Raw genomic sequence first — 26,749 nt, forward strand, 5'->3', positions numbered from 1 at the left:
AACAGATGTATATCATCTGCCCCATACCCAAGTACCCCTACTGGGGTATGGGGCATGGACACGGGACTTCACTTATATAATTAATGCTCTATATGTATAAATATGATTAATAATTAATTATTTATATAAAAATTTGACAATTGTACGCCACAAGGCAGATTAAAGTAGAACTGTATATAATGAAATACCTTCCTTATAACTTGTGAATCAAATCACAATAAATCGTTTTGAATGTTGAATGTTGAGTTTATTCATTTTTATATGACATATTTTATATGATAATTTTATTTTCAATTATGCGTATTGATTATTAAATAACATAGTTTCAGATTCGGAGTATTTTTCTCTTACCGATAGAATCCACTTCCGCTAGCAGCATGGAAAAAATATACGTAAACAATCAAGTATATAACATATAATACGACACTTACAAATTGGTTGAATCTATTATTATTTTTTTTTTTTGTTTATATACATGCGGGTACTTGGTCTCGAATTAAAAATATAATACATACTTTTTTGCAGAAGAGCGAATTAATTTTTATTATTTTATAATTACGTTTAGTAGAAGAAATTCGATTACTGTGGCGGGATCACGGGTGGCCGAGAGGCTAGGCGTCGCTACGGTTTAGCAAAAAGTTGCGTGTTCGAATCCCGCCTTGCGATCTAATGTTTTTTATTCTTTCAAAATTTCTCATTTATAAAGCATTTCAAATTTCAATGCTATAAAACTATAACATTAGATCTAAATATATATAAAGGATAGTCGTTGAAGTTTTTAAAAGATAGAAGTCATTTAACACTGTTTACAACTCATGAACGGCTAAACCGATTTGGATGAAATTTAGTATAATGATAGTTTAAGACCCAAGAAAGAACATAGAATGGTTGTGAATGTCCACCAGAACGGTAATCATTCATGGAATACCCGAAGTCTGTCGAACTTTCCTTCCGACTACGCGGGCAAAACCGCGGGCGAAACGCTAGCTTCTCAATAAATACCAGTCAATAATAGAAAAAAAACACTCACTTCGTGTAGCACACGTTGAGGGTGGTCAGCAGGCTCTCTATCCCCTTGGTGCCGAAGTCCTCTATCCAGGACAGCGGGTTGTTCGTCAGAGATATCCTCAGGTTCTCAAGACAGCCGTGAAGCTTGCCAACCGACAGCTCCGGTTGGTTTAGATACGACACATAGTCCGAGGGCTTCTCGAATTTAGATCGGCCTTCCTGCAATGGTAATGATCGAGTTTTTTATTTATGGAGAACTAACGGTCCGCCCCGGCTTCGCTCGTGGTACATATATAGCCTATAGACTTCCTCAATAAATGGACTATCTAACACTGAAAGAATTTTTCAAATCGGACCAGTAGTTCCTTAAACAAACAAACAAACTCTTCAACTTTATAATATTAGTATAGACTAATATTATAAATGCGAAAGTTTGTAAGGACGTTTGTGTGTTTGTTGCTCTTTATCGCAAAAACTATTGAACCGATTGCAATGAATACGTATGCAACTGAACAACTGGAATGACATATAGGCAACTTTTTATCCCGATATTCCTATGGGATACGGACTTACGCGGACTTACATAATATATTAAGACCATTTATAAAGCATTTGAATTTTAAAATAATATTACTACTACTGTGGGAGTCGGGCACGCTTCGGCACGAATTGGGCCAGCTCGCACCGTGGAAGTATCAAACACCCACTGTGTTTCGTACGGTGATTGGGGGAACCGGGGGCCCATATCCTTTTTCTTACCCTTCCCAATCCTTTCCTATATTTCTCTCATCAATCCATTCCTAATCCCTTCCTAATTTAAAGTCGGCAATCCATTTGTAGAGGCGTAAGGTCTGCAATGGACCTAACGACTCTCCAAATGTTCACGGGCGGTGGTAGCGCTTACCATCAGGCGACCCACCAGCTCCATTGCCGACTATGACATAAAAAACCAACTTATTTTTCTGGTCATCTAAATTCAAATTCAGTTTTAAATTATCTAACACATAAATGAATGGTCGAGCCGTTCCCGAGTTTAACGCTTCGCAACACATTTGGCGTTTTAATTTAATTGTTATCAATGTGTACATATTTATTATTTTATTCACCTGTGTGTTAACGAATTTGTAAGCAACCAACATCTTCTTCTTCTGATCCCTCGAGTATTTCCTCAGCGGCTCTTTCTTTTTCTCGCCAATATTCATGTCCGTCTGAAATATTATTACGCAAAATAAAAACATAACAATTATACAATAATATTGACTATTAACTTTAATCAGCAAACACTAATGTGACAATTCCAGTTTTACATACTAGTAATTGGTGTATCATAGTTTCCTATTTATAATAAGACTAGCACACCCGGCGAACTCCGTTTCGCCACCAGGTGGCTGTATGTGAAAAATGATTTTACCGCTTTTCTGTTGAAATTTTTGCTGAATTTTCTTTGCTGTAAATCTCACGGAGCCCGAGACCTTTCCGACGAATGCAAAACCGTGCATTCTGATTCGTGCGTTCTGGAGTTATAGCGTCCGAGGGAAAACCCGACTTATTTATTTATCTAGTAGTTTTGGGTGTACTCACTTCAAAAATAAAATTAAAATTTTGAATTACTTTAAGTTTTACGTGTACTTTACTTTTATATAGTAGATTGAGTTTTGGGTGTACACATACACACTTCAAAAATAGAATAAAAATTTTCAATTTCGACTTTGGAATTTCGAATTTCGAATCGAACAATATTCGAATTTCAAATTTCGAACACGCACCAGCATCTCCTCAAACCGCCGCTCCAGCTGGTCGTCATCGAGCGCGTCTATCTTGCTGGTGTACTCCGCCGCTGGCTCCTCGTCGTCGGGGCGGGGCTCCGCGCGCGGCACCGTGTCGTAGCCCCGCTCGGGGCCCCCGCCCGCCTTCTTGGGCCGGCCGAACCATGTGTCCAGCTGGAGATGAAATAATATTTCAGTTATATTTCAATGTGTAAGCATGTATGTCGTCGTGAGATTGTATAAACCGTTAGGTTGTTTGTAACTCGCGGAAAAAAACGGAGCTGATCAGATCTATATCTGGTATTTTCTAGTATTTGATTTTAAGCGAGTATTATACATTCGGAGATTAAAGACTTTTTAACGGATATTATACGTGATTTATTCCTTACTAGCTGCGCACCGCGGTTTCAGTCAGGTGTAAGTCCGTATTCCGTAGGAATATTGGGATAGAAAGTTGCATATATGTTATTCCAGTTGCCCAGCCGTCTACGTTCCAAGTTTCATTGCAATCGGTTCAGCAGTTTTCGCGGGAAAGAGCAACAAACGCTCACACATCCTTACAAACTTTCGCATTCATAATATTAGTATGATAGGATTATAGTAGGATTTCATTGTATTAGGTAAAGAATTTCCACACAATCTGAATCGACATTCGACACCGTCACCGACCCGTCGCATCATTATATTCGATCCATCCACTACACTGGCTCCTATTAAGGACAATTCAATGGGTGACGTCACGTTCTTATTTATTGAATGTAAATCTATACCAATAGGCACCAACACAATACATACATATTTGCTAAAATTCTTACTGAATGGCAATTAAATCGAAATAAAATTAGATTGAGTAGTAGACTTTCTAGGGTAAAAAAATCATTTATGAGACCAGGTATAAGCTATTACAATAGAGTTCCTCGTAGCATTAAAGAGTTTCATCATCATCATCATCATCATCATCAGCCCATATATGTTCCCACTGCTGGGACACAAGCCTCCTATGAGGGTTCAGGCCATAATCCACCACGCTGGCCAAGTGCGTGTTGGCAGATGTCACATGTCGTCGAACTTTGATTCTCGGAGATGCCTGTTTCCCCACGATGTTTCCCTTCACCGTTTTAAGCAATGGTGATGCGCAAATAAATTGAAAAATCAATTTATTTCCGCACCGCTCGCCCGGTCTCGAACCGCGTCTTATCGATTTTGAAGTCCGAGGTTCTCACCACTGAGCCACCACGACTTTTAAACAGTTTAATAGTTCTAAATTTAAAAGCTATATTAAAAATGTATTAGTTTTCAATATAATAACATGAAACCACGGAATGTTGTCTCTCCAGAAGCACAGGACAGTTCTTTGGAACCATTATTATTATGTTTTATCTACACTAATATTATAAAGAGGAAAACTTTGTTTGTTTGGTTATAATGAATAGGCTCAAAAACTACTAGACCGATTTTAAAAATTCTTTCACCATTCGAAAGCTACATTATCCACGAGTAACATAGACTATATATGTACCACGGGCGAAGCCGAGGCGAACAGCTAGTTATTACAATCTAGAAATTAAATGTAACATTGACATAATTGGAAATAAGCATCTAGAGTTTCTTATCAGCTCTTCTCTGCAGAAATCCTGTTTTATGCCGATTCAAAAGTGCTTCTATGAGCATATCAAATGATCATTCTATTCAATAACAGCTATTTTTAATTAAAAACCTCACCGAAAACGGCGATCTCTCACGCACATAGTCGCCGACCACTCTTATGGTATCCATATTAATATAGATTATATCATATATGTATTATAAAATTACGTCAACCGACACTGTTCACAGAAAACTTATCACTTATCCATCAAAATCACTTCATATTGTTTGCATAACGTTATAGTTTACAAGCGACCAACCCCGGCTTCGCACTGGTGCAATACTAAATGATATATACGTATAAACCGTCCTCTTGAAACACTTTATCTATTAAAAAAAACCAATCAAAATATGTTGGGTAATTTTAAAGATCTAAGCATAAAGTGTTATGTGGTAGTCGAGCTCGCTTCGGCACGAATTGGCCAGCTCGCACCGGGGAAGTACCACACCCCCAGAGAAGACCGGCGTGAAATAGCATTCTGCTGTGTTTCGTTCGGTGAGTGGGGGAGCCGGAGGCCCATATCCTTTTCCTAACCCTTCCCAGTCCTTTCCTTTATTCCTATCGCCATTCCATCCTTTCTTAATCCCTTCCCAAAAAGTCGGCAATCCATTTGTAGAGGCGTAAGGTCTGCAATGGACCTTATGCCTCTCCAAATGTTCATGGGCGGTGGTAGCGCTTACCATCAGGCGTCCTACCAGCTCCATTGCCGACTGTAACATAAAAAAAAAATACAGACACACAGACGGCGGAAAGCGACTTTGTTTTATACTATGTAGTTATAACACTCACGGTACTTAACTATCGCACCGGGATTTTTAACTTCTCAATTGCAATAACTTTAAATATATACAATAGAAAAACCTATTTTTCGAAATCGGTTAAAAACAAAACTTTTGACAACAATTAAAAACATCTCAGCGCACCAACGATCGCTTCAAATAAAATAAATTTACGTCACTATGTACTGAATCAATATCCGAGTACATAGTAATAAAGCAAATATTCAAACAGAATAAGGTTGTATACAGATATTAAAACTTTTATTTAAAAAATTGAATTAGGAATTGAATTTAAATTAAGAACTGTCATACAGAGTTATGACAATTAAATGTAAAATTGACATGATTTGAAACTATCAAAACTAAATCTCTTTGAAATCACCCATACCACACTGAAAAGTCATAAATAATCTAAAAATTGCCTATAAACGTTTAGAAACAATGGGTTTTTCATGTTTTTCAAATCCATCAAGGCGAGCGAAGCCGGGGGGCGATCTACAAAAGAACAACGAACGCACTTCATCCGATTCTCAACCGTATTAGACAATTAATTATAAATTAATAACCAATAATTAAACGATCATTTATTTATTAGCGCCACGTGCGATCGACCGAGTATCGCGAAATATACTGATATTTGGCACTTACACCTCAGTCACTATAATTATCTCCTCCGCTTCCCACGTTTAAGGGTAGGCGAGTAAAAGGAGCTGTGCTCTTTTAGCTAAATTTTATTTAAATACTAGCGCTCCGCAGCGGCTTCGCACGTGGTAGGTTTTCTCACCATACGATACATTCATAAACGAAAACATAAAAAAAATTATAAAATACAAGCTGCGCCCTGCGGATTCACCCGCGTACGGCCGTATCCCGTAGGAATATCGGGATAAAAAGTTGCCTATATGTTATTCCAGTTGTTCAGCTATCTACATACCAAATTTCATTGCAATCGGTTTATCGGTAGTTTTTGCGTGAAAGAGCAACAAACACACACACACAATAACTCTATGATTAATTCAACTAAAAGCATAATAATAATAAGCACTCAGGGGTCACACGCATATCCAACGGTGAAAGATTATTTCGAATCGGTCCAGGAATTCCTGAGATTAGCGCGTTCAAACAAACAAACTCATCAGCTTTATATAATAGGTATAAATGGTTCCGATGAAAACTTTCCTGAATAATTATTTGCTACAGGAAGGAGACAACCCGGGTAAGTAGATTTGTAGGATTTATCCATCTTGGGGATAGCATTTGTCAAAATCCTTTCTTAGCCGCAGCCCTATGTTGAATAGCGCCAAATAAAAGCCTTATTTTAATAAAACTTTAATCTTTACCAGAGTGTGACTTAGGCTACTGTTTAAACGCTACTGACTTAAAAATAACGTTAAAACGGCGGGGAAACAATGAAGACACACACATAGACAAATAGCTTCAATCAGCGTATTTATTTTTATTATTTGCGTATGTGTGTACCTAAACCCTACATCATAGTGGTCTGCATGCAAAATCCAACACGATCGGTCCAGTAGTTTGGGCTGTGCGTTGATAGATAGTTTTATGTATAAAGACTAGCTGACGCGGCAAACGCTGTTCTGCCTTATTCTTATCATTTAGGGTTATAAAAATTGATGCTGGCTGATTCTCAGACCTACCCGATATGCACACAAAGTTTCATTTGAATCGATCTACCCGTTTCGGAGGAGTAAGGTAACTAACATTGTGACACGATAATTTCATATATGAGATTTTGATAATGAATTAATCTAATAACTTTTTAAATTAAGAAATTAAAAACTTTTTAACGGATTACTGACTGTCTCCCCGTGAGCACGCTCGCTGTAAAGTGTTCGACACGTCGGGTTAATAGTATAATGAATAAATCGCGTTTAAAATCCGTTAAAAAGTTTTTAATTTCTAAATGTATAATACACGTGTGAAATAAATCACAAGAAAATACTTTTTAAATTGATTACCGCATTTTACTATCTTCTATATTTAATATGTATATTATAGCATTACACGTGAAACAATCATAATTTTTACGAGAGATTACAAACAAATATTATTAGCAATGACATTACGTGAATGAGTTTGCGACGTTTCTTAGAAAAAAAAGATATATTTTTATATCGTTGAATCAATTACGACATAACAAAATATATTGTTTTTTAAATAATCATATCCTATCCTATTATCTTACTAATTCTTACTTAATATTTTAAATGCGAAAGTTTGTAAGGATGTGTGTGTTTGTTACTCTTTCACGCAAAAGCTACTGGACCGATTGCAATGAAATTTGATACGTAGATAGCTGGACAATTGGAACAACACATAGGCAACTTTTTATCCCGATATTCCTACGGGATACAGAAATACACGGACGAAACCGCGGGGCGCATTTATTAACATATAGTTAAGAAAACTAAAAAATACGCTTTAATTATTTAATCTTAACGACCCTAATCAGGTCTACAAAGTTGGTCAAACTCGAGTTCTTTTTATATTATAGCGAGCAACTGAGCTGGTGGTTCGCCTGACGGTAAGCGATCACCACCGCCCGTGAACAGAGCAGATGTAGTGCCTCTGCGGATGCCCTAACCACTTTCAAAGGGAAAGGCTTGACGATTGAAAAGAAGGAATGGACTGGGTAGAACGACGACGAGGATGTGGGCCTCTGACTTCCCCACCCACCGTACGAAACACAGCAGCATGGTACTACTATACGCCGGTCTTCTGTGGGGGTGTGGTACCCGGTGCGAGCTGGCCCAATTCCTGACGAAACGCGTACTTCTCCCACATGACAAACGCGACTCTAAACCCGCTGGAAGTAAGCTATTTACATATAAATAAAAATGATCTGTTTCTCTTAATATCACAAGGACGGTGGTCTAGTGTCCGTACCATTTATCACATCACGGTCGTCGGTATGCTATACTATAGTCATCATCAGCCCATACATGTTCTCACTGCTATGACACAGGCCTCCTATGAGGGTTTAGGCCATAATCCACCACGCTGGCCAAGTGCGGGTTGGCAGATGTCGCATGTCGTCGAACTTTTTTGATCCTTGGACATGCTGGTTTCCTCACGATGTTTAAATATTTGCAATACCATAGTGAGTTCTCATAATTTTGCAAACAAGATAATGACTTCATAACACCTTGGAAATCGTCCAAAAGTAAAATCATTGTTTTGTTTTGTACACAACGCATCATCGACGATTTTGCTTTCCACCAAGTTCACGAAAAGGGGGAGGTTCTCAATTCGACAATATTTTCGGCAATGATTTGTCTCGCTAGCCCATTCTTATTTGAGCCGGTGCCTCCCGTGTAGTCCCATTCAAATTTGCTTTAATTCTAACAATTTAAAGGCGAATTAGGATTTGTTTATAATGATTATGCCTTCACTCTTCGTTTGTTGAATATTAGTTATATTATGGGATAAAAAAATTTTTTGGCAACCCTATACAAAGGGATACCTCTTACACAAACAATTTGATATCTACGATCGTGACTCTACTTTAGAGGAGGTCAGGCATGTTGTGTCTATGAAAAAAAATTACCTTAAACTTAAGCACACCTTCCCGTGGCAAAGTCGGGTGGGTTGCCATATAGGGGTGTACATATCGAGTTTTATGAATTCATCTAAATAATATAAAAAATGGATCAGAAATTTATTGATTTTTTTACGTAATCGACGAACTAAAAATTCCATTAACCATATTCGGGACAACCTGTATAATGCATCTGCCCCATACCCCACAGAGGTAACGGGACACCACTAAACCATACCGAGGTCACTATCACACGCGCGACCTTAACCGATTCGCAATGCTATTCTGATGATGTAATCGCGACTAACACTGCAATGCTATGTCCATATAGATCCAATGCTAAGCATTATATTCGACCACACCACAGACTAAATAATTTACACAAGGACTTATAATCTGTAGATATAATATATTCGTAAACTGAAGAAGCAATCTTTCTCATATTTATACCAACTATAACTCAAGAACGACAGGAGCAATTATCATATCAAATTTTCATATCATATAAAACAATTATTTTGTTACAAGCAATGAAACCGATATCAAATTGTCAGAACTAGACATTTAAATTACAAATATTATGTACTAGCAGTCCGCCCCGATTTCACCCGTAGTACATATATAGACTATAGCCTTCCTCAATAGATGGGCTATCTAACACTGAAAGAATTTTTCAAATCGGACCAATGGTTCCTGAGATTAGTGCGTTCAAACAAACAAAGAAATAAACTCTTCAGCGTTATTAAATTAGTATAGATATGAAGTTAAAGGGAAGGCACTATCTTCTGAGATACAGGTAATAACCTAGTTCCGAAAGCAGAGCATCGTTGTCAATTTAATATCCATCCGTGCCAATAAGTTTTATTTCATCTTTATAGCTGGCCCATTTCGTACCGAAACGTGCTCGACTCCCACACCGGGAAACACCTTTGCAAAACATTCGATTCTTACAGATCCACTGCATGCAGTGTATAATGACATACAGTGTACCTGCCTACACTGCACACATCAATCAACACCTGTATCAAATACACACCTCGATCTCAAATAAAACGCATTTGATAATCTACGCACGAGACGGTGTCACAACGTCGATAGATCCTCAATAGAGCCTTGACCGAGTATAGCGGACACACACACCGCTGTGTGTACCAATATAAAACCACTTGTTGTCAAGTTCACAAACATTTTATACATCTACGTCTTTATTAAAACTTTTTTTTTATGTTATAGCGGGCAAGTGAGCTGGTGGTTCGCCTGATAGCCAGCGAAAACCACTGAACCGATTGCAATGAAATTTGGTACGTAAATAGCTGGACAACTGGAATAACACATAGGCAACTTTTTATCTCAATATTCCTACGGGATACAGACTTGCGCGCGTGAAACCGCGGGGCGCATTTATTAAAATATAGTTAAAAAAAACTAAAAATACGCTTAAATTATTTAATCTTGACGACCCTAATGAGGTCTACAAAGTTGGTCAAACTCGAGTTCTTTTTATATTATAGCGGGCAACTGAGCTGGTGATTCGCCTGACGGTAAGCGATCACCACCGTCCTTGAACAGAGCAGATATAGTGCCTCTGCGTGTGTGCTGCTCGCCTTTAAGGGGTAAGATAAGGAAAGGATTGACTGGATTTGACTTTAGACTGGATTGGATTGATATGGGAAAGACGGAATGGATTGGGAAAGGTGGCGAAAGGAAACAGGCCTTCGGCTCCCCCACTCACTGCATGCATGCTACTATTTTTAGCATAATCACTTGTTGTTTTTTTATGCTAGAACGGGCAACCGAGCTGGTGGTTCACTTGATGGTGCGTCATCGCCACCGCCCATGTACATTTGCAGAAGAAGAGTTTCTGCAAATGCGTTGCCCACTTTTAGAGACAAGGACACGACAGAAATAATGGGGAGGATTGGGAAGGGTATGGAAAAAAATACGAGTCTCCAGCACACCCACTCGCTATACGAAACACAGTCTCACGTTTGATTTGAGGCGTGTTCTAAGCATAAAGCAGTAACCTTTTAATAATCTGTAGCATAAGAGCATTAAAACATTTTTTAAACAATTTATATTAACAACCTATCGTAATTCACCTACGTTTCGAACATATTACAGCGTACGTGGTCACGTGAACCTTGCACGTAATAAAACGCATTTAAAATCCGTTTAAAACAGTTTTCTAATTTCTAATTACACTCTTATAATGCACCCACATCGCAAAATAACTTGAAACGCATATTTTTACAAGGTGACATCATAATGACATCACAGCTGGGTCATTGTCGACCAGTTTCGTATATTATAATAAATATATCGACTTGCATTTTCTATGGAATTCGTTAAACGAAACCTGTTTTAGTTGTTAACGCTTTGTCCATGATTAATAATCATATCTATGGTCCATAAATTACGTGAGACATTTTTCAGGATTTTTTGAAAAATACGTGATATTTATTAAAACGGGGGGATTTTCGCCCCAAGTGAGTTTTGGAAAGATTTTACTTGACCTCCTCCCCCCCCTACCTCACAAAATTTATGGACGCTATTGGCGAATCCAACATTAACACTTAATTACATAGAATTCACCTGTTTGAATCCAAATATTAGAGAGTGGGATGATGTTATAACTATAAGAATTATCTCTTGTATTATTCGCCTTATTAAATTACACCTTTTCTCTCTTTGTCCAATTCAATACCACGTACTAACTTACTCATTCAATTCTTTACCATTCCCAAGTTGCCTGAAAGAGATCACTCTTAAGCGGAGCCGCCGATGATACAGCTTTAGTTTTGAGTTGACTCTTGTTTAAAAAAAATAAAACAAAATAAATACCCCTTTGCGTCTCCAAGTCTCCCTTCGACGCAGCCGCGGCAAACTGTTGTATTTGTTATCACCCATTGTCACCAACACTACATTTACACTAAACACCACATCATTATCCTGTTAATCACCACTAGTTTACACTTACACTACACTTCATACACATATGAGTTCTCGAACGATTAATCACACATACACTTAAGTATGTTATACACCACTGAAGTGTAGGTATATTTCGAAGATTTTCTGTCCTATATTGATAAGAGAAACGAATCAAACACAAAACGAATTACAAGTCCGCTATTTAAAACCGGGCTAAGTGTTTTCAGACTTGAAAATTTCATAGAAATAAACCCACGAAATGTTAATGGTAATTGGTAAAGTATAGGTTTAAAAAATACTAATAAAATTTACACGAGAAAGAAAAGAAGTTTAGAAATTCAGATGACTATGGCGATTTTCTTTATCCTACAAAAAGGTAGACTGGTAGATAGATAGGTTGGAAGGTAGACCATTTAGGTCCTCGATTGATTGACAAATGGCATCTAAAATGAGGAACAACGTTCGACCTCACCTATTATGGATTAATATCCATTACAAGGTAAGAGCTATAATTTCTACGACTGAGACTGTACCTAACAGACATTCTAGCCTAGGTCTCTACTGGAAAGATACAAAAAAGACACTAGACAAATGTAAATATACATAGAATCTGAAACACGTATAAACAATACCCAGACCAATTTTGTAAATTTAATAGTTCTTTTAAATATATCTTGAAAACAATTAGATCGTAATGGCTCTTAATGGCTTCAAAATGTCATAAGCTGCGGTGAGACTAGTCCATATTTAATAATTACAAATGTGAATGTATGTTTGTTTATCTTTCTTTGACGTATTAATGGAGCGATTTTAATACTATTTTGACGTCCAAAACTAGGACGATAGGAGTGATACAGGCTACTCTTTACCGCGTTTATACATTCTTATTTTCATGGGAATTTCCTTTGATGCGCAGGCGACGCCGCGTGGGGGGGGGGGGGTAAGTTTGTTCGATTATAATCATTTATATCTACAGCCGTACACGTTTTATTAACGTCAGATTAGATAAGTGTGCAATTTTAATTTAATCCTAGAAATATATGATACGGATATATGAATCATTCGATCGTATCCTATTATGCGATTCAACTAAGATTGGGATCGTATTCCCGCCATTTTGTGACGTCATAGGTAGATTCAAACGAATTGATAACTTAAGAATTAATATTACCAGCATGAATTTCTCTTTTAATGATTCAAATACAAATAAACGTTATGACTTTAGATATTAACTCAAAAACACTAAAACACTTAGGTCATCAAGACCAGACCATTTGTACAACCGACCTGAAACCTAAGGAATTCAATGATAAGCTATCTGAATGATAACATGATGTCAACAATGATAAAGAACACGAGTTTGTCTGTTTATTTGCTAAACAATTTCATGGCCTTGTATACGCAGCGCACTCAATGGAATTCGTAGGGCTCCATCATCAAAAGGATAAAATAAGCCGCCAACTATTTCCGCTCGAACTGACTATGGGAAAAGAGCATACTCTTTGCAGTTACAGGTGCAGCTGTTTAACAGATTAACAAACAAAATAAAAAACTGTAAGTCGCGATGTATTCAGAACTTTACTTAAAAAATTATATATACACTAAAACTTCGATTAGAACAGTAATATAGCTTGTATGGTATGAATATTATAATACTAGCTGCGCCCCGCGGTTTCGCCGGCGTAAATGTGTATCCCGTTGGAATATCGGGATAAAAAGTTGTCTATGTGTTATTCCAGTTGTCCAGTAATCTACGTACCAAATTTCATTTCAATCGGTTCAGTAGTTTTTGCGCAAATGAGTAGAGTTTATACAAGAAGAGAAGGAGCGAAAACGGAAGCTCTTACTGAAGGAAAATCAAATTTACTATATTAGATGATAAGTTATTTATAAATGTGATGCGGAATTTATTATGCTATGTTACATCATGTGTGCTTGGGCGGATAGTGTGTGACTAATGACAATGATAATTAAATTATAAGTTTTTATATCCTTGTAGGTTATCTATACTTCTATACTTGGTGACATATAGCTGAAAAGTTTGTTTGACCGCGCTAATCTCAGGAACTACTGGAGCGATTTTATAAATTGTTTCACTGGTGAGCATTTACGTGATCTCTGAGTGATATCTACACTAATATTAAAAAGAGGAAGAAGAAATTGTTTGTTTGTTCGTTTTCCTACTATATCCTACTAATATTATAAATGCGAAAGTTTGTAAGGATGTGTGTGTGTTTGTTGCTCTTTCACGCAAAAACTACTGAACTGATTGCAATGAAATTTGGTACGTAGACAGCTAGACAACTGGAATAACATAAAGGCAATTTTTTATTCCGATATTCCTAAGGGATACGGACTTACGCGGGTAAAACCGCGGGGCGCAACTATTAATGGATAATCTCAAAAATACTAGAGCGATTTAAAAAATTCTTTCACCATTAGAAAGCTGAAACTTCACTGAGTGACATATACATATGTACCACGGGCGAAGCTGGGGCGAACATCTAGTATAGGTTATATATTTACCGCGGGCGAAGCGGGGGCGGAACGTTAGTATTAAATAAAATTGAGAATAGATATGTTCCGTTTTCAAGGCAAAACGGACGACCGATTTTGATGTATCCCTTGTTACCTAAAACAAATTTAATTATATTTCTTCTAATCCATTTAAAGATTATAAAAATGGTCCGATTGGTGAATAAGAGCTTCATAGAATAGTGAAAATAAAACCATCAGATACAAATTGTCAAGAGAAATTTTCATTAAAAACTCTTTAGGAAATCGGACGAATGTCTGATAGCTAGTGACAAACTGGTTTTAAACTCGATTATTTGCCAATATATCACTCCGTAAAATGAAATAGGAGAAAAATTATTTCTATAAAGAGTAGAGATAGAAAAAAAAATTGAACTATACGCGTATAGAAAAAGTTATTTAAGCTAGTGTTATTTACACAGATGTTACGTATGTCGTCATCCATAGTACACAAATTATGTACTATGTACAATGTGTATTTCTAATAGACTGTTTACAAACACTGTACTATTATTACGTAATGTTGGTAAAACGAATGATCTTTGTTGATTAAATAGAGCCGTCGTAATTAATAATAATAATTAATAACTAACAGACTGTGATAATTATTTCTTGCAAAAGAAGTCACCCAGTAAGTACCTCCAGGAGCTTCTAGGGAGTAGTGACCCCCGCTTCTAAAATAGGACCAATTGGCAACAAATCCCAATCAAACACAAAAAGAATCGCGTCAATCGGTTGAAAAACCCACGGAGTTATCGAGTAATAAAACAAAAAAAAAATGCACAATCGAAATTAGAACCTCTTTCGTTATTACAAACGGTTGAAATTAATATATACGATTTTGTAAGGAGCTTTTTAAAATTCCAAATTGAAAGAGTTTCAGACACTTACATCAGCAACAAATTATTCTATCCTACTAATATTATAAATGCGAAAGTTTGTAAGGATGTGTGTGCGTTTGTTGCTATTTCACGCAAAAACTACTGAACCGATTGCAATGAAATTTGGTACGTAGACAGCTGGACAACTGGAATAACATATAGGCAACTTTTTATCCCGATATGCCTACGGGATACGGACTTACGTGGGTGAAACCGCGAGGCGCAGCTAGTACTTTGATAAGTATTTTATCAATCCATACAAAACAAGGAGTTTAAATTGTAAAGCACGACAAAGAACCAGCGTCATCTCTTACCCACAAGTTTTTGCCAGCAATGGCTAAGACGTAGCATAGGCGTAAAAACTTGGTAATTCACCTGAGTATTCTATGTGTTCCATAAGCGAGGAGAATCAAACGAGTTTCCTGTTTTTCCAATAAGGAAAACAGAAAAATTTAAGCCTACCCTTAGGATACTCTCAGGAGATTCTTGAGAAAAGATCCAAACCCTTCATCTGGATCATCTTCATATACTGCCATTGACACCACAATACAATCAACCTTCAGGAAGCTGGTGACTAGTTTTTTATGGCCCTCTCTTATCCAATCACTCATGAACAAATCATGGACCTTCAGTACCTTTCATGGGCAAGTGCATGATCTCTAGCTAAGTAAGTACCCTAATACACAAATCCAGAGGCTTTCTGGACCCTTTAAACACAATCACGGTCATCCAAAACTGTCTTGGTGCTGGATGATCATAGATTAGACCAAGTTATCGAAGGAATTTAAGATCCAAACGAATATCAATACGGGACAGCTGGTATTGCATTGTGATTGACCTTTGCCCCCGATTTAGAACAAAAGAATCTGGTCCAAGAAATACAACAACAGACAAGATCCACTATCCACTAACATGCTCACTTCTTTATCACTGATAGTACATCTAACATAACCTAAAAGATTAGACCAAATCGATAACACGTCAGTCTAGATTCTAGAACAGGCATAATACACGAAATTTACACGCACACTGTCACACACTCACACACACTAATATTAAACACAAATAGTCGTTACGTGAATTGCAGCTTTATTCGCGAAAACTCTTGGACACGCGCGCGCACCACACCTCTACAGGTGATTAACTGAAAACTGAAAACTCGTAAAGATAACGTTCGGATTGGCACGTCACGCATTTGTGTACTGCGTACGGTCAGCAAAAGGACAATGAAAGAACCCTTGAGAAATTTTTGAGTAATAGAAAAAAAATCGATTCGAGGCGGGATTCGTACCCACGTCCATTGCCGGACCGTGGCCTTACCTCTCGGCTAATCGTGAAAATAAAAAAGGTACGATTTATAAAGCATTGGAATACTATAAAACTAGACTGAACATTTCTTCTTGTAAAATACTAGATGTTTACTACTAAGTAATTATCTAGTTATTGGCTTGATATGTCGATTTAGGCTGTATACGACTTATATTTTCCCGTATTGTTTGCATTTTACATATTCAACCTTTTTTTAAAAGAAACTCGTGATAGCAGCGTTTGACGCTAGGTAGTCTATACCAGTGATGCCAATAAACATTAGTTTATATATGTATATATTAATATACTACAATAATAACTAAACGTTTATGAAGGGATTAATTAAAATATTTTTCTTTTTAAATGATATAATTTAATAATATTAACATTATAATATATTTGAAAAATTTGGCGGGACACAAAATTACCGCGGAACAGTGGTTGAGAATCACTGATCTATACTAATATTATAAAGTTGAACAGTTTGTTTGTTTGTTCGAACGCACTAATCTTTCTATATGTACCACAGGCGAAGCCGGAACGGACCGCTAGTACAGTATATGAGGCAGTAGCATTTATTTATGATGTGCTCCGGAGTGCCGAAAATAAAACTAACACAGTAATAATTTTAAAGTAGTAGTCCTTATATAACCTCCATACGCGAACAATGTTGGTTAATAGATTAAAAAAAAACAAAAAAAAAAGATAAAGTAACGCGCTTCGTTGCTGACTGTACTTGTTATCTAACAATTGTCACGCTTAATGCTTGATTGTAGGTCTGAATAAATGTTCTTTTGAAAAACAACATGACAGTATATAAATATACATTATTCGACATGTTTAATATTTCCTAAGTTCATGAACATTTCTATGTATGTACGTACGTGTAAATTTAATACATCTAAAATGCTGAACTGATTTAGATAAAATTTTAAATATGTACGATAAACACAAGGCAAAAACGTAGGGCATATTTTCAAGGCTTATTATTCTATTAGGTTTCTGAAACCAAAGGGTAAAACAGGACCCTTTAACTAAGACTTGGCTGTCCGTCTGTCTGTCTGTCTGTCTGTCCATGATAGTTATAGTTATAGTCGGCATGTTCACGCCACATTATACTAATAATAATATCATACAAAATTTGGTTAACTAAATTTTATCTAGCAATTAATCAAGCTTATCAAAACTATTTACCTTTGTATATTTTAACATCGAAAACTGCTGAGCTGATTTTGATCGGAATTTCATGAAAAGATAGATATATTTTTTTTTTTTTATTTAGAAACATATAACTTATACTTACAAAGCCAGACTTCGCTTTGTCCTGGCGGGACATCTTTCTCTTGACATTCAGGTGCACCATTCTGAAACAATAACACAAAAACATAACATTTTTAGACATCTTTTTTTTATTATTTGTTATTATAGCGGCAACAATTATACATCATCTGGGAAAATTTCAACTATTCTAACTATAACAATTTATTAGATACAGCTAGACAAACATACATAGAGACGGACAGCAAAATCCTTAAATCAATATTAATTTATATATTTATTATGACATTAGTATAACAATGTGTTGCCTGGAAGACATCGCTTCTTAGCGATAAGGCCGCCTATTTGTACCGGGTTTTCTTTATTTTGAATATTTTTTGTTTTTATTTTGTTTTTGTGTGTGCAATAAAGTGTTTTATTATTATATTAATGTGGTTTAAGTACATTTCCTTTAAATAACATCTATTAAGATATATCACGTTAAAGTTAAATTTATTCGCTAATTAGGTTAACGATAACTGCTAGATGAATTAAAAGTTGTATATTGTTTGCATGCATATTTATAGTTTTCCTCTAATTTACTAATTGTATCGAATTTACACTTACAAATATAAAAATTTTAAAAGAAACATTGCCATAAATGGGGCAGTGTACTCTACGGAATCTACTGTATAACTTGGGTTAACATCAGATGTTAAACTACAGTGGGTAGCCCAAGCTAAGACAGGGCAAGAAGATAAGCAATTTTTATAAACGAACTAGCTGCTCCCCGCTGTTTCACCCGCGTAAGTCCATTTCCCTTAGGAATATTGGGATAAAAGGTTGCCTATAGGTTATTCCAGTTGTCCAGCTCTATCATCGCAGTCTACGTAGCTAATTTCATTGCAATTGGTTCAGTAGATTTTGTGTGACAAAGCAACAAACAAACACACATCCTTACAAACTTTCGCATTTATAATATTATTAGTAGGATAGTGGGAAGATCAGACATGGAATAACAATGCCTACTTTGTAGTTTGTCTTTATATAGAAAAAAACTTCATTTGTGGGTTAAAATTGACACTTTTAAAATAATTTTCTTTTTTATTTTTAAATTCGCTCAGTGCAACCGGTTGACTGGAAGAAATCGCTATTTAGCTATAAGAACGCCATTTGTGATAATGTTCCCTAGGTTAAATCTCAAGTTGTAATTATTTTAAAACAATAAGGCATACATAAATAAATAGAATTCCTAGAAGTGGGGCTCAATTTAATAATTTAATCAATGTTTAGTTGAGAGAGCTTACTACGATATTAATGAATTTATGGAATAGTTTAATCCATTGAATGATGTCGCTTAAGAAACACAGAGTAGTTATCTGCTTATTTATTTTTAATTTTAAATGTTGTTACATTGACATGATTGACATTACATGAGCAACTACAATTGCTGGCTCTTGTCTGTAGAAACTACTTTCTGAACATGTGGTTAATTACTGTGTTTCTCCGTTATGAAAATAGCTTCTAAACTAAAAATAAATAGTTTATATGCTATCATAACTGTATACAATTGTATAAAATAAGTAAATGTATTTGATTTTTAGTTTTAAAGTGTTTCAAATGCTTTTTTAATAAATGAGAAATTATTAAAACAGAAATTATTCTCACAAAAAGTTTAAATGTCAAACAACTTTTTATATTTTTTTAAAGGATCCATTTTAGATATCTAGAGCCCTCTAAAAAGATAAAAAATAATAAAAAGTGTAAATTATTTGTGTTATTGTTATTTGAGCAATCAAGTATTTAACTACTATATTATTAAAGTATTTATTACATATTTAAAATTAAAATCATTCAATGGTATGCTGTATTAATTTTTAGTGAATGGAATGCCTTTTTTTTTAATTAAAATGACAGAGTATGAAAATGACAATAAGTTTTGATTGATATATACACAAAGTTATTATTTTCACATGTATATATAAGGAACTTTAAAAGTATTCTATAACTCATATATGGTTTTGTCTTTTTTACAGCATAGTTAAAACTTCATCTTGACTTTATGACATAATTTATTATTTATAGATTTTAGAATTTAGCATCTGTTTAAATGTATGGACAACTGTTTAAAATATCACTTAAATTTTTATGAAAGTAATATATGGATAACCACTATTTTTATTTAGTTACCATCACTCAATAGTTTTGATGCCATAATCAATTCAAAATACCAAACTTGTATTTACAACAGGATAATCCAATACAATAATATTATTTTAAATTAAATTTAGCATTCTAGTGATTAAAATTATTTTTACAGGATATCATGTATTAATTATATGCATATAACGCGTTATTTCTAAATAATGCAATCAAAAGAATGCCCGCCAATCTGTTTATTTTATCGAGGTCGTTATTTAACTAAAAAGAAATACAGTAGTTGTAAAAAACTCTTCATCAAGGTATCGGTTGTATTAAATGATAAAAAGGTTTATTGTGTGATAAATAAGCAATCGAGTTATCATTCTCCAGCCTCATACCGTTATAAATGTTTATTTTTCTATCATAAAAACGTAAAAACATGATTTCATAACGAACTGTGGGACACTCGATTCTAACCTATGATATTTTCAATTTATACTGACTTTATCAGGCTCAAAGTTGGAGATTAGATAAAACATATACTTTACCACTAAAAATAGGCTGTTTTAATTTTGAACAAGTTCACAATCACAACTTTTTGATAAAAACATGATAGATAACACAAACAACGGTTTTACAAAACACACATACACATACGTACTTCACATTACTCACTAGTGATGTCATTCTATAATTGTCAAAACTCAAAATGTGACCAGTGACGGCATAGTGACGGTTCATGATTAATTGATTATGTTGTTTTTAACTTTTGCATAATTTAGTTGTTATTTAAGATTTTAATGATCATTATGTTTTAGGTTTTAGATTTAAATTATTTAACAAGATACATACACGTACGTAGGAAATATTTATGTAACGTAACTTTTTTTAAAGGAGGACCTTCTTCGACATCTTTAAAAAAAATCTTCTCTCGTCTTCTTTTTTTAATATTCCAGAAGAATTCTTCTTTTGTTTTTCACTCACAGTTCACAAGTTATGTCTTGCTGATTCATCAAATTTTTAATAAATTTATTTCATCATAACATTTAGGTTTAAAAAACTAAATCGACAATGGATAATAATCAGGAAACAAAGAAATGTTTCTGTGCGCGATGTTTCTTGCCCATTGATGCTGAAGATAGAGTTGATATAGAAAATCAAAATTTCCATAGGATATGCAGCATGTGTTGTAAGTATAAAGAAAACCTCTTCGACGTTTTTAACTTTTTAAACCTCAAACTATTTATAGATTTTACCTATTTATTTTAATGACGGGACCGTAACTCGTAGCTAAAATAATATACGATGTGACTATTTACCCGGGTACTGTACGAGTAATTCATAAGTGTTTGTTCGGATACCGTACGAATAAAATTTTAATCATTCATCCGGGTATAATAGTTTTTTTGTTTTCTTTTTATTAAATTTATTTAAATAAGAAAATAGCAGGGTAGTTAGCTGGTATTTCTCTAAAATATACAATATAATATTTTAGGTATATGCCGAACGATACCGACTACTCTGAAAATGTTTTATGGTCACGTGTTTTGTAACGAATGTTTCAAAACACACGTGTTGACAAGGTTTAAGGGGGAGAACCCACGGATCCATTCCAACAGTTGGTGGATGCAATGGGCGCCCGGAGTGAAGCCTCAGGACCAAGAAAATAAGGAGAGCGTTGGTAAGTTATACCTTGAGAATATTACGATTATTTACTACATTATCATTATTTATTCACTAGGTGTACCGCGTATTTTCGCAACCACGTACGAACCTGCGGATAAAATCAAGTATTTTTAGCCTATGCTATTTTATTTTGGTGCATTAACTACACCATTGTCCAGTAACATCAAAATCCGGTTAGTGGTTCTCGTGTCAAAAACTAAAAAAACGTACATTAACTCTTAAAAACTTTTGGCGTTTATACTATTAGGAAGATGTATATGTTAGTGTGATGATGAGGGTAGCAGGATAGGATTAATAGTTCTATAATTCAGTGTATGAAATCAGTATATTAATATGCAACCACTTTCTTATAGGAAAGATGATTTTTTATTTTTACATTAGTATGTTCATATTGACAACCATCTTAAAAATGTTTTATTTATTTATAACTTTTATTCATTTCAAAATGTTTCTTATCTTATCTTATCTCAATGTATATAAATTTCGTGGCACATTGTTTGTCCGCTAAGGACTCCTAAACTACTCAACCGATTTTAATCAAATTTGCACACCATGCGCAGTTTGATCCAACTAAAAAGATAGGATAGTTTATATTATTTCAATTTCGATATGTCACGACCCGGGCGAAGCCGGAGTGTGCAGCTAGTTTCCTTTAAAAAATCATTGGTATTTGTTGCGTAACCACTCCAAATTAGTTTGTACATACGGCTATCCCTTAATTTGGATCATTTAAATAATAATCTTACTTTTTATAACAGATTCGAAAACTTCAGAGAGTCCAATGGAAGAGCCGGGCAAGAGATGCATTTGTGCAAGGTGTCTGCAGCCTGTTGCTGAAGATCGCATCAGCATTGGTGATCAAAGCTTCCACTCGCATTGTGCTCGATGCTGTGAGTTTGAAGATGAACATCTATATTTATTTCTTTGCGTGGCACGTAACCAAAAGAATCGTCGTCATGTAGTCTGGATTGTATAATGAACTAGATAGCTTATCTACGTAACTTGGTCTGCTCTTAAAAGGAATGTTTTTGCCACATTTTTCACTGCTTCCTCGCAGTCCATTCTGTGTCCACTCTGTGGTCCGCTCCTTTTGGTCGTAAATTTAATAATTCAGCATCTATTGAATATCCTTTCTGGATAAATGAATTATTAAATGAAACAACAATTTTTCAGTTTGAACCAGCAGCGCTTGAAATTACCTGTGAAATATGTTCAAATCACTGAGTATTTAAATAGCTGTGAAAATATGCAGGATACAGGTATTGGACGTACCTTAATACATGTTTCTCTCTCTTCTAGATTTTTGTCGCTCGATACCGAAATCGAATTTAAAAATCTATTACGGCCAAGTGTTTTGTGAAGATTGCTTCCACCGCCACGTGATGAGCAGGAATCGCGACAACCCCTCGGAATTTTTTAAGAATTGCTTCGAACAATGGCAAAATAACCCGCAGTTTGCTGAAAATATGAGGGAGTTTATGTGTGGAAATCGGGAGCAATCGCCGCTGGTATTTATGATGCAAGATCAACACCCGCCCTTCTGCAGGTGCGGTACGGGCCCCCAAGAATGGTTCCAGCCTAGTGAACCAAAAAAGTGTACGTTTTTCTTATAATAAAATAAAAAATAACTAACAAATTTTAACTCCTAATTCAACCCATAATATATTAAATGCCTCTCTTATAGTGTAAGTAGTATGGAATGTACACATAAATATTTCTTTTCCTAGGTGCCTAAACGCTGACTCTACGAAAATGTTCACAGCTGCTACACCAGCGCAAAGATCCATCGCTGGAGACTCTACTTGGGATCTATCTTTTGAAAACCGCACAGAAGTTTCTGATGTTCCTGAATCGATAGATGATTTAGCGAACCCTGAAAATTGTTCTGTTACGGCAGCAGAAAAAATCGAAAAGCTCACAAAATATTTACACGAACGGCAAGAAATTGAAGATAAAATAGAGAAAAAATGGAAAAACTTTGAATTAGATAATGTTTCAATCCTATCTAAAGATTCATTTAAGTATTGGCGGGATATCCAGGAGACCAAAGTGAAACGAAATGAGCTGGAATGTCCTAAATGTTTGTGGCAGTGTGGTCCTATTTATGTAAGCACTGAATATTTGCAAAAGAAGCAAATTATTTGCGAAGAATAAGCTTAAATAAAATGTGATGTTTGATATTCTGTTTTCATTTTAACCGGTACTTGAATCTGATTCACGGCGCTTTTGATAAAAAAAAAAAACTATTTGACAGTTTTGACGTTCGAATTGACATGACCGTTCAAAAGTTCAAACAACTTGTTTGTAATTTTTGAAATAACCAGGCGTGGCCCTTCAAGCTGAGTTTGAAACGAATATTTTGTCGAATTTTTAATTTAAGACAACGACACTGTTCAAAACATGGTTTTAGTAACACGAGTTCTGTGACTTATATAGCTACGGCTTTGTGTGTGAAAAAAAAAAAAGAGTTAAAAGGGCGTGAACTCTTAGTGTTTTGAAACAAGGGATAACAATGTACGGAAAGAAAGCACCATCAACGTACCGATCGACACCTTCAGTATACTCGCATTATACTGGAAAGTAAGTTATTCTATTTACATTATTCAATGTTTGTCAAATTGAGGAGAATTTTTTGTACGTACGTACGAAACGTAACTATGTTAAAAGTATATCGTTCGAGACATCATCACTAAAAGTTGAATAGAAATTATTTAACACTATTTTCTAAGAGTGCTGTTAACATAGTATATGAATACATGTAGTATTTAAATGCTAATACTTACTTTTATTAAGTACAACAATAATAGAAGGATAAGAATTGCACAATAATAAGGTAAAAATATGGACACAAGGGTGTTGGTTTCAATGGGGCTGACATAAATAATAGTTTAAAAGCTTGCTAAATACATTACCAGATTTAAAAAAAGGATTGATATTACATTGCTATTTTTTACTAATGAAAAATATCCTTACTGAACTTAAAGAGGAAACATTTGTGTTTAGCATGTTTCCACACAAAAACTAGGTACCAAGCTGATTTCAATAATGTTTTCATCATTAGAAAGCTGTATCTTCCAATTGATGTATCTATACTAAATACATTCCTTGTACTGAAGCCAGGGTATAACTAGAATAAAATAAAGAAAATAACTAGACGTAGATGCAGTAACTTTGAGTTAAAAAATAAACATATGAATATGATTGTATCATCAGCTCAAATGCAAATCATCTTAATTTATGCCAAATAGTCAATAGTCTACATATAATAATCACATACACCATCCTACTATCCTACTAATATTATAAATGCGAAAGTTTGTAAGGATGTGTGTGTGTTTTTTGCTCTTTCACACAAAAACTACCGAACCGATTGCAATGAAATTCGGTATGTGGATAGCTGGACAACTGGAATAACATACAGGCATCTTTTTATCCCGATATTCCCATTGGATGCGGACTAACGCGGGTGAAACCGTGGGGAGCAGCTAGTTATTTATAAAAATTAAACTTCAAAACCACTCAAAAGCAAAAGAAAACTAATAGGTATAATTACTATGTGTGCTACTCACTCATCTAATTGAAGATGGTGTCCAGAGATAGCCGAAATGTCTACAGCTCATGAAGGAAAATATTTGGATGCATTTACTGAAGTATATATAGACTAACAAACAGCAATCGATTTATATATATATAATATTGTTAAATGACAAAAAGTGCAATACTATGACATGCTGTTTGGATTTAAGGTCATCCACGAACCTCCGTTCGTCAAAGTCGGTTAAATCACTCCGAGTACCATGGTATCAGAAGCCAATCCTTCATGATGCTTTTTTGTTGGACTTACAAAGAGGCTCGCTTCTTACTGGCTTTTTTTCTGTGGTGAGTAATTATCTCTTCTTACTAATATAAATATTCAAATGCGTGTTTGTTACTCTCTCATGCGGAAACAGCTGAACAGATTATGATATTTGACAGCGATGTAGCTTATGTTCTATAATAATACATGAACTCTAGAAATATTTGCTTTTGCCCCTGGGTTTGTACGAAAGTGGAATTACAGCACAAGAATATTATAAAGAGGAATCTTTTGAATTTTTGTATGTTTGTAACATTTACATGCAAAAATTACTGGACTGATTTCTAAAATTCTTTTACCATTGGAAAGCTGCAACTTCACTGTGTGACATAGCTATATATGTACCATGGATGAGCAGCTGGTTAATTATATAAGATCATGCATAAACTAAAGTTAAATTATTTTTTTTCCAGTTTATTGCCATATTTACGTTTGCCCAAAGCATTTTTGATCTATACTGCCTCGGCATGGCGGCACCAGGCTCTGTGCATTATGGATATTATGTGATGAGTTATCAGTTTGTCTATGTTGGCAGCGCTCCTGGTGAGTTAAATTTTTTTTAAACAGTTTTAGAAAGAGTCCAAAGAGTTTGTCAGTTTTGAGAAGTTTTTGTCTATATTGGTTCAGTATCTTGTTAATGTTGGTAGAACTGATAATCTAAATTGAATATGTTGGTATGTTGTTCAATCTGTAATATGTTTTAATTGAAAGAAAGAACGAAAAACATTTATTTGACACAGACATACACACACACAACAGATCAAACAGAAAAAACAGAAGCATACAATAAAAAAAAATATAATAGGAAAAAAAAAATACACTTAACAATTATGTGTGGCTGCATGTGCCAAAAAGGGATACCACGCAGGAAACCTGAGGCTTAACGCCTCAGCTCTGATTTTCAGTGGTACCCTTTCGACATCTGGATTGTCAATAACTCTGTATTATAATATGTATATATAAAGAAAAGAGTATGAAATATGAATATAATTAATAATGTTATTGTTTATTAGGCATAGGCAAAACAACATACATTGGTTTCCAAACTGGGACATCTCCCTGTTGCATATGATTTCATTTCATTTGGTTAGTCTGTAGCATAAACTTTGTAGATTATAGAAGTTGTAGATTTTTTAAGAATATACAATTTTTTTTTTTGATCACGAGGCAGGATTCGAATTTCGAATCCGCATCTTTCTTCTACGGTTTGGCAAAAAGACGCGTTTTCGAATCCCGCCTCGTGACCAAAACATTATTTTGTAGTCTTAAAAAATGTTTAATTTATTTTTTTTTCAGTGCGTAACGTTTTAATAGTGTTTGCTCTGTTTTCCTGGATCGGATCCGTCGCTGTGCTCGTTACAAGCATATTGCTTATCATTGCTCTGCGGAAGGT

The 26,749-nt window shown here is 35.1% G+C and overlaps 3 protein-coding genes across 3 annotated transcripts in view; 2 read left to right on the forward strand and 1 right to left on the reverse strand.

Moving 5' to 3' along the window:
• Positions 1-11,682, reverse strand: part of LOC119838091 (protein diaphanous) — a 37,949-nt gene extending 26,267 nt beyond the window's left edge. Inside the window, exons 1-4 of the mRNA XM_038363902.1 lie at positions 11,602-11,682; positions 2,775-2,948; positions 2,115-2,216; positions 1,031-1,227 (exon numbers count right to left, since the gene is read on the reverse strand). Of these exons, the coding sequence (XP_038219830.1) occupies positions 1,031-1,227; positions 2,115-2,216; positions 2,775-2,948; positions 11,602-11,667 (539 nt within the window). The 5' untranslated portion in view covers positions 11,668-11,682. The remainder of the gene's footprint in view (positions 1-1,030; positions 1,228-2,114; positions 2,217-2,774; positions 2,949-11,601) is intronic.
• A 9,203-nt stretch (positions 11,683-20,885) lies between these two features.
• On the forward strand, positions 20,886-23,654 carry LOC119838092. The gene is made up of 5 exons (XM_038363903.1): positions 20,886-21,003; positions 21,310-21,495; positions 22,259-22,390; positions 22,800-23,096; positions 23,275-23,654. Exons 1-5 carry the CDS (start codon positions 20,886-20,888, stop codon positions 23,652-23,654), a joined length of 1,113 nt encoding a protein of 370 aa, XP_038219831.1.
• Positions 23,655-23,785: 131 nt separating this feature from the next.
• Positions 23,786-26,749, forward strand: part of LOC119838235 — a 4,895-nt gene continuing 1,931 nt past the window's right edge. The window contains exons 1-4 of the mRNA XM_038364089.1: positions 23,786-24,080; positions 25,247-25,379; positions 25,770-25,899; positions 26,653-26,747. Of these exons, the coding sequence (XP_038220017.1) occupies positions 24,013-24,080; positions 25,247-25,379; positions 25,770-25,899; positions 26,653-26,747 (426 nt within the window). The 5' untranslated portion in view covers positions 23,786-24,012. The remainder of the gene's footprint in view (positions 24,081-25,246; positions 25,380-25,769; positions 25,900-26,652; positions 26,748-26,749) is intronic.

The sequence above is a fragment of the Zerene cesonia genome, unplaced genomic scaffold (genome assembly GCF_012273895.1).
Source record: "Zerene cesonia ecotype Mississippi unplaced genomic scaffold, Zerene_cesonia_1.1 Zces_u001, whole genome shotgun sequence".
Lineage (NCBI taxonomy): Eukaryota > Metazoa > Arthropoda > Insecta > Lepidoptera > Pieridae > Zerene > Zerene cesonia.

What these genes read in the sequence shown, in the direction of transcription:
- LOC119838092 (XM_038363903.1), top strand. Translation starts at nt 20,886, where the DNA reads ATGGATAATAATCAGGAAACAAAGAAATGTTTCTGTGCGCGATGTTTC. An exon ending in AGAAAATAAGGAGAGCGTTG is followed by an intron (nt 21,496 to 22,258) that starts GTAAGTTATACC and finishes TTTTTATAACAG; the next exon opens with ATTCGAAAACTTCAGAGAGT. An exon ending in CTCGCATTGTGCTCGATGCT is followed by an intron (nt 22,391 to 22,799) that starts GTGAGTTTGAAG and finishes TCTCTCTTCTAG; the next exon opens with ATTTTTGTCGCTCGATACCG.